The sequence below is a fragment of the Amphiura filiformis genome, chromosome 7 (genome assembly GCF_039555335.1).
Source record: "Amphiura filiformis chromosome 7, Afil_fr2py, whole genome shotgun sequence".
NCBI lineage: Eukaryota > Metazoa > Echinodermata > Ophiuroidea > Amphilepidida > Amphiuridae > Amphiura > Amphiura filiformis.
The window spans coordinates 63,183,649-63,197,046 of NC_092634.1; the positions used below are offsets into that span (position 1 = coordinate 63,183,649).

At 38.5% G+C, this 13,398-nt stretch overlaps 1 protein-coding gene across 1 annotated transcript in view; it reads right to left on the bottom strand.

The window, feature by feature from the left end:
* Window positions 1-13,398, bottom strand: part of LOC140157451 (cation-independent mannose-6-phosphate receptor-like) — an 86,376-nt gene that overhangs the window by 66,342 nt on the left and 6,636 nt on the right. Inside the window, 5 exon segments of the mRNA XM_072180653.1 lie at window positions 243-346; window positions 2,228-2,408; window positions 3,048-3,225; window positions 11,291-11,514; window positions 12,793-13,030. Coding sequence (XP_072036754.1) covers window positions 243-346; window positions 2,228-2,408; window positions 3,048-3,225; window positions 11,291-11,514; window positions 12,793-13,030 — 925 coding nt within the window.

Here is a 13,398-nt window from a genome sequence, read left to right on the forward strand (position 1 = left end):
ATTCCCAAAGCATTTGGGTGTATTCCCAAGACATTTTAGGTGTATTCCCAAAACAGTTGGGTGCATTCTCAAGATATTTTGTGTGTATTCCCAAAACAGTTGGGTGTATTCTCAAGACATTTTGGGTGTATCCCTAAAACATTTGGGTGTATTCTCAAGATATTTTGTGTGTATTCCCAAAGCATTTGGGTGTATTCCCAAGACATTTTGGGTGTATTCCCAAAACAGTTGGGTGTATTTACCTGCAGATTTGTTGCACTCAAAATTAATGATGGACGTCCTGGCAAAGCCTGTATGACACACCTCACCTCCTTTATACATCAATGACAGCTCACCGTCTGCGTACCTGCATATGAGGCCAAACATAACAGTGTGAGACTGGGCTATACCATTAAAAATCCACACCCCCCTGTGGAAGATTTTGGAAATATCTTCCACAGGGGGAGTTTGAATTTCAAATGGATTGGACAGCACCATTTGAGTTTCATACACCCTCTGAGAAAGATTCAACCCCAATCTTCCACAGAGGGAAGGTGGGTATCAAATACAGTTGGTTAATGTGCTAATTCCACTTGAAATTCATAGTCCCTCTGTGGAAGATATTTCCAAAATCTTCCACAGGGGGAGTGTGGATTTCAAATGTAATAGCACATTGCTAACAAAAGAGAACAAAATAAAAAACCCTTTTAAAGGGTTAAGCAGCGCCAAGGATTTATCATTTAAATAGGGGCCTATTGGTCCAATAATCATAATCATATACCAAAATCGCTGAAAAGGTACGGTACCCTAAAACCGTGGCATATCCCCGTATACCTCCAACCAAGGAGACCCCCCCCTTTGCCAATCAATATCCAAGGCATTTGTTTCCTATCTAGGTCGTATTTATGCAGAACAAGTTTATTTGGCGCTCAATCGCTAACATGCATGACCACATTATTGTCCGACTCCAATTCGTTTATTCCACTGAATACTGTGTGAACTACATCTATGCCTCTATACGCACACGCAAAATACGGGAGTTGTGAGAGATAAGACTGTTTATATCAACAGACCATGCTGACGATCAACATAAAAATGATGACGTAACAGCTGTTGCTCAGTCGCTGGGTATGCTTGACTCGCAATGCATTATGGGGGTTTCACTCTCATGTAATCTCTTTCTCAGTCAGTTACTGACATATGTAAAACAAACCCATGACAAATGACTGTTAAAAAGACCAAGCTATGTTTATTTAATCTCTTTCTCAGTCATGTACTGCCATACAAAACAAACTCATTATAAATACAGAATGTGCATGCGCTTAACCTACAATTTTCGATCTCATTTGAGCTCGATTATCGTATCTATTTTGAATGGTGTATCAACAAAAGTTGAGGCATATCACCTATCGTATGCAAGTCATTTCGGTGAAATTAAATAGGGAAGCATCGCCTGCGGGCGCTGCTTCAAAAAGGATGTCTCAAAGCATACAGAGATTTTCAAATACAATGCTGAATCCAGTTTCCCCCTTCCCCTCCCACCCCCACTCGAACTCATCAGAGGTGGATTCCTCAGGATTTTCCCCGATTTCAAAAAATTTTGTGGCTAAAATGTACATAATTCTATGGATTTTCAGCCCGTTTAGGGATATTTTAGCCCAATTTCACGCTGCTTTTCAGGAGTTTCTACTACTTTCAGGATATTTCACAAGCTTTAAATCACACCTCAAAATAAGCTTGAAATGCTCGGAGGATCTGAATAACCAAATGTTCTCTAGCACTCATCCAGGATGCCATGTGCATTTAAAACATTTTTATCAATCAGCAACATTGTTAGAATAATTTTACCACGCAAAAAATTGGGGTGAATTATTTGTAAAGCTCCATTCTGATTGGTGATTAAAGTGAAGATATCATGCAATTGACCAATCAGAGGCAATGTTAGATCGGCAGGTAGTGCTAAGGGGCTTATCAGGGATAAGTCTGGCCTGGGTGTCGACTGCAGATGACAAGTTGAAAAAAAATTAAAAATTCAAAGATTTCAGAATTGTAAATTTTCATGACCATATTTGGAATTAGCATGAAAAATGCATTAAAATGAGTATAAACAAGCCTAGTATTGGTTCAGTGGTTCTTAAAATAGCTCTTGATATTTTGAGAAATATTTAAAAATTTGGGACTTTTTATGTTGAAGCCTATGGCTAGCACACAGAGCACTTGACAGAAAAAATATTAACAAAGCACTCACCTTAGCGTCATATTAGAAGAATCAGCCCTCCCAGCTACCTTTTGACTTGGATTAGTTGTTTCTTGAGTCTGACATACTCCAGACTCTTTGCCATTACATTTGCCGGCTGGCAGATTGTCACATACATTCAAGTAGTAAATGTATCCTTCGTTCTCATCTATGGCACGATACGGCTTAAGTTCTGGATAAGTTAATAATAAGAAATCAAAATCTTGGGTCAGGGAACTCCTGTAAAGTGTGCTGAAGCTTATGGGTTTATTCCTGTGCATAGGGCACTATACACGAATCCAATTTCACACATTCCTACACCTCAATGGCAGCCATAGCTGGGTCCCCGTCGGGTATATCCCACCTAAATATGAAATGATGCGTCCTTAAACTGCATTTCATCACCCGTGTTACATGTAGACAATAGAATGATGAAAGTTTACAACACCCAATTGGGCAGTCACAACACTAGTATGGTGCGCTGGGGACCCAGTCATGCCCAACTAAATTCTGACCATCACTTGGCTTGTTGGATTCGTCTATAAATTACTACACTTAGAAAACATCTTTAACTCTATAATACTCCCCATCAAAATCTAACTAGGAAAACCACTGCACATGTACGCATCCCACATGATGTTATGATGCAATCACCCTAAGTCATATATTCACGCAAGGAATCGCTGACCGGGCCAGCGAAACCCCTGTGGCTACAAGTCGGTGATCCTGTGCATGGGGTCTCAAGTGACTTCCTTGTTCATCTTCTCTCCTTTTTCATTTCTTCTTTCCCTTCTGATAGCAAAAAAACACATGGGGTGTTAGGGATACTTACCATTTGATGGGCCACCTTGTTTTAATGTTAATGGACTAAGATCAATATCCACACCATGGACGTCGTTGTTCAGGTGGCAGTCAGTGGATGACAAGCTGGATGCATTACATGCATACTCAGTCTTCCACTCTATGTCGTACTGACAGTTCGTATTAGATAACAGCACAGGATCATTACCCTGTAGAAAATGATAAAAGAAAAGAATGTCATGGTGAATCCATTCTATGTCATACTGCTGGCAATTGACCTTTTCGGTAAATCCCATAAGCCATCGGCGTGACGCGTACTGACGTCAAATGACGACATCTCAGGTGTACTCGCAAAGCCTTATGAGATTTACCAAAAAGGTAAATCCCATAATTCTTTGTGGTTAGACAGTGCTTCAGTGCTTGAAGTTTTAAATAATCCCCAAGGTTTATTGGACCAACCATCAGAAAACAAATATTTGTAAAGAAACATGTTTTAAATAAACTCAGTTAAACAGAATTGATGTATGAACTATGCATATATTTCTATAGGTTTTTATGTTATACATCTTATGTGTAGTTTTGTGTACGCCCATGCGAGATATTAAGTAGATCGATATTGACGCACTCGTATGTAATATTAGGGATGACCATGAAAATTTGAAGTTTCTCCTGTATTGTAGAATCATACCTTATATTAAAGAGCTCATTAAATGGAGCATTTCAGTCTTTAAATGACCTCAATAGGATAAATGGTTCTGAAGTTATGGCCAATTTTATATGCGTGTTTTGAATAGGCAGTTTGGACAGATTATGGACACCATGGAAAAATGGCACAAAATTTAATAATTTCCAGTTTCAAATTAAGTATTTTCAAAAAACACCTTTTCAGTAACCCTTGAAAATGGATTACATGATTTATACAAATACTCACAAGAAGAAATCGTTTATAAATATGGGTTTTCATAAATGCATTCGGAGATCTGGTCTTGTGAAATTGCCTTTTTGTTCTATATTTCTTAGTACAAATCCAAGATGGCAGTCATGGAAGAAAAATTATGAACAAATTTGACGAAAAAAAGGTATCACCAAATTTTGACAACTTGTTATTTAAGTCACAAAACATGTAATAAAGTTGATTTGTAGTGACATTTTTTTGTGCGAGGTTTCTGAATTTTGCATCCAAGGCCCAAAAATTATCAGTCTAAAAAAGTGCAAAATTCGGAAACCTTGCATAAAAATTTGTCACTACAGATCAACTTAATTACATGTTTTTTTACTTAAATAACAAGTTGTCCAAATTTGGTGATACATTTTTTACACATGAGACTCGTCCATGCGCTCAGTTTCTCATGGAGTGTTAGACATAATGAACTATGTAACTGTTAATGACCGCTAGCTGAAGTGAAATCGACAGTATATCTGCATCAAAATTTTTATTTTACTGCAAATTTTCTCTAAATTCCAAGTTATATTGGATGAGTTTTGTATATAATAATAATATTAAACCAATTTCATGTGCAATATTAAGATATTACCATGGTCATTGCAGAGTACATTGTGCATGTAGGCCTACGGTACTGCATAATTCTGAATCCGATTAAAGAGGGTCTAAATTTCATCATCCAATATGCACCCCTAAATAGTAATGAAATTTTATGAAATTGCACATGGAATTAGATAAATATATAGTATAGTATACAAAAAGTTAACTCACCTAATATTTCTTGGAATTTGGAGAAAATTTACAGTAAAATCACTCTTTTATACAAATAACCTGTAGATTTCACTTTAGCTAGCTGTGGACGAAAAAATTATGAAACCATAAACTCGGTTTTACCAGAGGGGGACTTCCTGTCACCTGATTGGCCAAGTTATAGATATATTGATTGATATTTAGGGGTGCATATTTGGACTTTTCTGACAAACAGCCTGATAATAATAATAATACTGGATGCATTGTGTGTGCACTCAAGCGAGATCCATTGGTCAGTTCAGTAAGGGTCGGTTCATAGTGAATATTCGAGGCGAATATTCGACTTCAATACTTTTTTGTGACGTCAAAATATATACGACAACGAATAAAATATGAGTTGGATCGGATTAAATATCGCTCAACTGATAGCGAGATACCATTGATTTATATGAAAGGCTCGAGGTCACCTGAATATCGTTCGACGAACGATGATTTCAAAAATCCCCAATGATTTTGACATGCTCTCAAGATTGCAAACCAGATTCTGCGATTTTTTTAATTTGCGTACCTATTTTTTTCATCATTATAAAAATGCGACTTTTTTTGTAAAAATGCGGCGAATTTATGTTTTGTCTTTCCTGATTCAGTGACCACCGAGAATTCTCCACTCTTTCTGATTAATAAGTCTAAAGACCAGCCCAAAATACCTCAAATAGTTTCTGTATTTTACGGAACTCATTAGGGTTACACAAATGGCGCATTGATTTAGTGGTGTGCCCCTTATTAGTGCGGTACAAGCGTACCCATTTTTATATGATATGAAAGTAAGGGACTATTAAGGCGTCCAGGAAAAGGAAAATGCCTGGCAGGCAATATCATTCCAATGCTGTAGTGATGGTATAAAGTAATGTTTTATGCAAAATTATGATATTTAGGCTTACAAACATAGGCTAAATGTACAAGTGAATGTTTCCATATTAACGTAGCTCTATTTAAATCGACTGATGCAGGAAAAAAGTCTAACTCCAAATTCAGATTTATGCCTCCACCCCGGTTCAGAGGATGATTTAAGCACCACGCAACTGTGTTTACTTGCGGTTAGCACAGCTGTGTGAGTGAACATGACACCACTGCTCGCACATTGCATTGACGGGCATGGTTAAATTTGAATTTGGACTGATATATTTACAATAAAAACGCATTCAAAATGCTAGCCGATTTCACATTTTATGTTACCTACAGAAGGTGTGAATTATCCTTTATGCATACATCACTTTTGTTCTGAAATCGACCAAGTAATAATGGCACACGCACAATATTCTTAAACAACATCTTTTGCACAGAATTCAATGGGATTTGAAAAGTAAAGTGGCAGTTGAAACTCTAGTGATAACACGTTTGCAGTGCATGATGGGGCTTCCTTAAATCATCCTCTGACCCCGGTTTTACATAAATAATGTTTGGCCCCAGTTCTAGGTCCCCATATGCATCTGCCACTGGCAGAGGATGTGTGAGGGTCTGGGGGTGGTAAATCATTGGTTATTGATATAAAATGCGTTTGCCACGGAGGTTCACCCATTTTTGTCATCTTTTCCGCACTAGCGGGCTTCTTAACGTTTTTGGGCACCTATAAACGATGTTATTTTGGGCGGAATAAAGATGTAATGCGTTCAGTCAAATTCATAATTATAATTAATAATTAAGAGGGCAAAATAAGTAACATGTAGGAATGGATATAATTATAGCGCTTTGCAATGAATATCTTCATAAACTATGCAGAACAACCAAAACCACGAGCGTTGGTACCCTATCATTGCGTGTTCTTTTAAAAAAATTCTTGTTTATTTCTATAATTTGTGAATCAGGCATTAAAACACACTTAGGCCCTAGCAATGTAGGCCTACACAAGTTCGAACGAGACTTTTTATCTTTTGACGCGTATTTCGATTGAATGCCAAAATTGATTGCTCAATGAATCATGAAATGAGAGCAATACTACTTTGATGATACCGATCTCAAGTGGATATCAGCCAATGAAAAAGTATTTACCGGAAATATATTTGTGGGAGTTGAATTTTGTTGAACTCGACAGATATATATTTGGTGGGTCACCGTTAGTAGTCTCATATATAACACTTGTGAGGGCTGTCATATTTGTCGTCGCTTCAATCATATCTTATGATATTTATTTATTTATTTATTTATTTATTTATTTATTTATTTATTTATTTATTTATTTATTGACTTATTTATTGACTTATTTATTTATTTATTTATTTATTTATTTATTTATCTATTGCCTCATTCATTTCTTGACCTGACCTTCCGGGGTGCAAGATTAAAAATTTTCAAATTTCTGATCAAAAGTTTTAGTATTTATGTTCGAGAGAAAGCTCGCTTGCCGCTGAAGCGTTAAACGGGTGGAGTCGGTGGGGTCCAGGGGCAAAGCCCAGGCGGTGTCAAGGGGGCTGAGCGCCATGAAGCTCCTGGTTTTTGGCATATTAGAAAATATCAGTGTTTCAGAGTACAAATTTCACAATGAAAGTAGTAGACCTATAGATCTTCTTCTCTCTTTCTTCCCGGCTTTTCTCTTCTCCTTCCCCTTTTCTTCCCTCTTTTTCTTTTCTTCTTTTCCCCTTTCTCTTCCCTCTTTCTTTCCTTTTTCTCTTCTCCTTCCCTTTTTCTCTTCTTTCCCTTTCTCTTCCTCTTTTTCTTCCCTCTTTTCTCTCTTTCCCCTTTCCCCCTTCCCAATTTGTGACTCTTCTTCCAGGTTTTTTTGTGTCCGGGGCAGCTTGCACCCCCGGCCCCCACTGGTTACGCCACTGCTCCTATTTAGACCCATTTATACAGACATTAAATCATGACAATAGTTAAATGGAGTTTACCTATTATGATTTTATTAACTTCGTTAAAGAAATTCTCTAAATTTTGCTCACCTTGGTCAACGGGCAATACTTGTTAACAGTCGGGCAACGCTGTGAATTGTAGAAATATATCTTTCTCCGGTTCATAGTTTTATATTCGAAGCCGCATATATTTTGACGCCCAAAACGTATTCGAAGCCGAATATTCGCCTTCGAATATTCACTTTGAACCAGCCTTAAGTCTCTGCATGGACAACCCCATTGAAATATGTGTGTGTCCAGTGCTGCATGGTAAACACAAAAGATGTCCAAATGAGTGGGCTGTTGTGCTGGTCATCCCTAGTAATATGCACTGGACTGAAATAGCGATTTTTGTTGTTTTACCTAATATGTTCAGCCCGCAATTAAAAGAGGGTATATCTGATATTGAATACTAACATTTTGTGGGACAAAATGCAAATCTATTTTAATGCAAATCATTGCTCATTGTTGCTTTAAGTAGTTCTGAAACAAGAAAAATAGCATTAAAGGTCCGTAACCCGATCGACAGCATCATCCCCGATTTTTTCATTGTTGATGAGGTTTTGGTATCACATAATAGATACTATTTTTCTCATTACTATCCTGAAATTTGACGCTCCAAGTCGATGTATTTCCGAGAAATCATGAATCACAGCGGTTTTACAGGTATACCAGTTTGTAAACAATGGTAAATACTTTGGATTTCTGGGAGGGAATTATGAACGAAATATCAGTCACCGCAACAGCTACTTTGGTTTCACGTCATACATATTCTGTGAAAAAGCGAACCACACTAACTGCTGAGGAGACGGTGCGCCGTATATAGTTATGAAAACGGCAACAGTAAGCGTGATGTGCTAAATAGCTCAATTGACTAGCTGCGTTTGTTTTTTTACCGAGAGGTACCGGTTCAAAACCCGGTCTCGGAAGGTTTTTTTTTTCTCTCCATTTTACCTAAACTTTTTTATATTCATTTGAAATGTACATATTGCAAGGGAAATATATTTTGTTTCCTTTTTTTCTGAAACGTACGAAAAAAAACATTTTCCGTTCAATACGGGCCGGGCATTGTACAGCATGTCAGCATTCGTCATTGCCTGCCCAGAATGCAATTCACGATACCAAGGTATTGGATTGCAAATTTGGCTATTTATTCACATTTACGCTGAAAATGCTCTCGCTTTTTTCACAAAGCAGCATAAAGGAGGCGATATTTGATATTATTATATAATTTTAAAGACAATCCATATCCAAAACCAATAGGGTTACCCCCCTTTAATAGATCAAGATCACTGGGTATACAGTTTTGGATTTTAAAGGAAATGAAAACTATCCTAACATGGTATTCCAGTTGAAATCCATACACATACACCCCCTGTGGAAGGCATGACCTTAATCTCCCACACAGGGGGTGTAGCTTTCAAATGATGTCACCCATTCAGGTAACACCCATTTGAAATCTACACTTCCTGCGTGGAAGATTAAGGTCATGTCCCCCACAGGGGTGTATGTATTTCAACTAGAATAGTCCTATGACAAGGAACCAAACTGCAATGACTGCAAACACCTACATGTAGGCCAACCAACATCTTAGTTTCACTTTGGTTATTAATTATAACTGAGTATCATGGGAGACCAGTTTTTGTAAACTGAATGAAATACCCTGAATAACGATTGTTATCTATCACACCACATTTCGCCAAAATACATTCTAGAAACGCTTGCTGTTAGAATAAGAAAAATTTTAATGCTAATTTATTGCACATTCTAGGGAAGCGTGGTTACCTTTTTAAAATAACCGAGTGAGAGGGTTTTCAAGAAAAATTTTTTCCTGTCAAAACTGAAGCATCCTCTGTATAAAAGAAAATATGAATATTAACTGCACATCATATATAACGATTCGTGATACCCAATTATGGCGCATTTGATGCCGTTTAAGAGGCAGAGAATTTTATTTCAATTTTATATACGCCAAAAAATTTTTTTAATTGAGCAAGAATAAAAATAGAAAAAACGTTGAAAATCCTATGTGAATATTACATTAGACCCGCAAAAGATTACTGTTTCGCTTTTTATGGTAATCTAATCTTTTATTTCCTGAAAAAACATTTGGGGTCTAAAATGGAATTTTTATGTAATTGATAAAAACATCGAACGTGTATACAAGAAAAATGGTAGGTTCCTCTATAGTATTTTACTGACCATGGAAATGTACTGACACCGTCCAGAGCACGTGTCAAAATCGATATCATGTATTGTCCATATAGACGCCAAGCATTTATCATGTTTATGGTCGGATTAACAACAATTGAGCGCTATTAATACACATTAATGTATTTAGGCAAATAAAATTCCAAAATATGGTACGCTTTTCTGCTTTTGCTTGTCACGTGGTATGCCTATATTGAAGTTGCGATTATATCTTCAAATAAGTTTCAAATGAATTCCATGAAGACAAGTGGTCGAGTGGTCTAAGGCGCTAGGCTCATAGAGCATTATAGGCGGCGCCGTGAGTTCGAACCCCGCCTCTGCCAAATTTTAAAAGAAGCAGAATTTAAATTTTACTTTTTTAAATTTCATATTGGGGAAATGTGACTGGGAGAATTTATGTATGGCGTGGAGTGGTGTGGTTATCTATCTATAGTTTTTATTTCCTGATCCATGTTTACACAATGTTTTTTCCCTATGTCAGCCTTCAAGATTTGAATTACTTCTTTCTTCCAATGAATATCTCATCCTCAGATGCACAGTTCATTCTGAATATGAGATTAAAGCATATCCTTTATCAATATATAATTGACTTTGTTAGAAGTAAGCTTATATAACAAAAGCAATGTCCTAAGTCTGACTTACCCAAAAAACAAACCAGGCCAGACTTACCCCTGATAATCGCCCTTCATCCTGTGGGCACACAAAGGCAATAGTCATCCTAGGTTTGAACCCACCACATCTACTACCCCATAAAACCCAGGCCAGACTTACCCCTGATAATCAACCTTCATCATGTGGGCACACAAAGGCAATAGTCACCCTAGGTTTGTACCCACCACATCTACTACCCCAAGAATCCCAAGCCAGACTTACCCCTGATAATCGCCCTTCATCCTGTGGGCACACAAAGGCAATAGTCATCCTAGGTTTGAACCCACCACATCTACTACCCCATAAAACCCAGGCCAGACTTACCCCTGATAATCAACCTTCATCATGTGGGCACACAAAGGCAATAGTCACCCTAGGTTTGTACCCACCACATCTACTACCCCAAGAATCCCAAGCCAGACTTACCCCTGATAATCGCCCTTCATCCTGTGGGCACACAAAGGCAATAGTCATCCTAGGTTTGAACCCACCACATCTACTACCCCATAAAACCCAGGCCAGACTTACCCCTGATAATCAACCTTCATCATGTGGGCACACAAAGGCAATAGTCACCCTAGGTTTGTACCCACCACATCTACTACCCCAAGAATCCCAAGCCAGACTTACCCCTGATAATCGCCCTTCATCCTGTGGGCACACAAAGGCAATAGTCATCCTAGGTTTGAACCCACCACATCTACTACCCCATTAAACCCAGGCCAGACTTACCCCTGATAATCAACCTTCATCATGTGGGCACACAAAGGCAATAGTCACCCTAGGTTTGAACCCACCACATCTATTACCCCATGAAACCCAGGCCAGACTTACCCCTGATAATCGTCCTTCATCCTGTGGGCACACAAAGGCAATGGTCACCCTAGGTTTGAACCCGCTGCATTTAGAGCTTGCATCACTCTCATATCTGAGCTGCAAGTGTTGGTCATTCAACCACACCAGAGATTTCGAGGCTATACCAACGTTAACTCCTTCTGAGAGGTCAGTGTTCAGTTGACAGGCTGCAGCATTTGCTGGACAATGAGCTGTTGGGCCATCTGCAAACAAACAAAATGGGCTATTCCATTTAAAATCTACATTCCCTCTGTAGAAGATTTAACTAAAGCCTTCCACAGAGGGGAGCATGGGTTTCAAATAGAATTGGTTATAGACCACTTGAGATCATTGTTTATCAACAAAAGCGAGGGACTTGTCTATCGATATGCTTGAATGAACCGCTACGCTGTTCAATGGCTTTCTTGTACTATATGAAATATGGTGGGCGATTTAAAATGCATGTGCCCTGAGCAAACTACAATGCGTACGCACACTGCAGGGCAAAGAACAATGGAAATTGTCATAATTCGCGCGCATACTGCCGGGCAATGACGTCACATGTCAAGTGGTCTATAGTTACTTCTTTTGAAACACCCACACTCTCCTTGTATAATGCTTGACCTACATCTTCTGTAGTAGTCTGTGATTGTTTCATTGAAGAGAAATTGCTCAAAATTACAATCATAAATAAGTCCTGCTACAAAAGATCCAGCTAGTCTATTCAGAACTTGTCGTCAAGCTCACGGTCACCGACAGCGGAAACGCGCATTGTACATGATGATTATGGCATAGTCGGGTGCTGGCGACATGATCACAGCACCCCAGCTTCGCGATCTCAGCACAATGGCAGCTCCCATATATTTATGCGTCAAATTTTATGATTCGTGATGGCTTCTTTTTCAGGCTCCATAGCGGGTGCAAGTTGGCTGGTCTGTGTTTTACAGTCAGAGCCTTGATCAAACCCTTAGTGTTTGCAACTTTGCGATTATATATGTGACTTGCAGATAAAAAAACACTTATTGTTTCACACTATGGAGGCAACAACACTAAGTGCATTTAAAAATAGTCTAACTGGTGGTATGTTTGGATTATAACCACTCTAAATGGGTGACTCCATTTGAAACCTACCTTGCACACCCCCTGTGAGGGCAATTAACATCATGTCTTCCATTATAAAAATAGGGTCTTAGCTAGAAATTGAGGTTTGCCCGTCATTTGAATAAAATTGCCAGTCCTAATTTGACCTTTAACACACTTACCACTTTGGTGGTTCAAAGAGTTCAAATATGTGTTGCTATGGCCTTGTTTTGCAAATCTGTCAACTAAAATGGTCAATATCCTTTCTCAATACCTATAATGTAGCATCTGTCAAAGGCATAAGTTTTTCCCATCCCAAGAGCAAACTCCCCGTCTAAAATGATGGGCAGACAGGTGGCTAGCTAAGACACTGTTTCCATAAGGGGAGTACAGATTTCAACTGGAACAGCCCATTCACCCACCTGTCTCCGGCGTTATATCCCTGCACACGTTGATATACAGATCATCACCAGTGTCGGAATTCACAAGGTATCCACCGTGTGTCTTGATCAGCGGCGACAGGTCTCGTATCTCGTTTTTGTTATCGACAACAAAACATTTGACCTCATTCCTGTCGGGGTCGTGGTTCTTACACGCTACAGTACTGTGCCACTCAAAGAAGTATGTGCAACCAAGTTTGCCTATTAGTATTGGTAGTCCCTGCATACAGAGGAAGATAAAGATATTATACATGTATATTTAGGCTGACCAACTTTGGATTGGATACCGGATCGCTAACAATATACCGTATTTCGTCAAATAAATGCCCCCTGGGGCTTTACATTTTCCCAAAGGGGGGCGTTTATTCAAGGTCAATTTTAGAACGATAATTCCCATTAAAATCATTAGGTAAACTCATGCTAAAATGACGAACTATGAACTAGAAACACTGACTTCTGGTTCACTTCCGGGTTTCCAATCCAGATTTTTGCCAATTATTGCATATAGGGTATAATCTTCTTCCACGGTAAACCAAACAGCTTCCGTGGTAAACCTTATAGCGCCATCACTTGATGAAAGTACGTTAT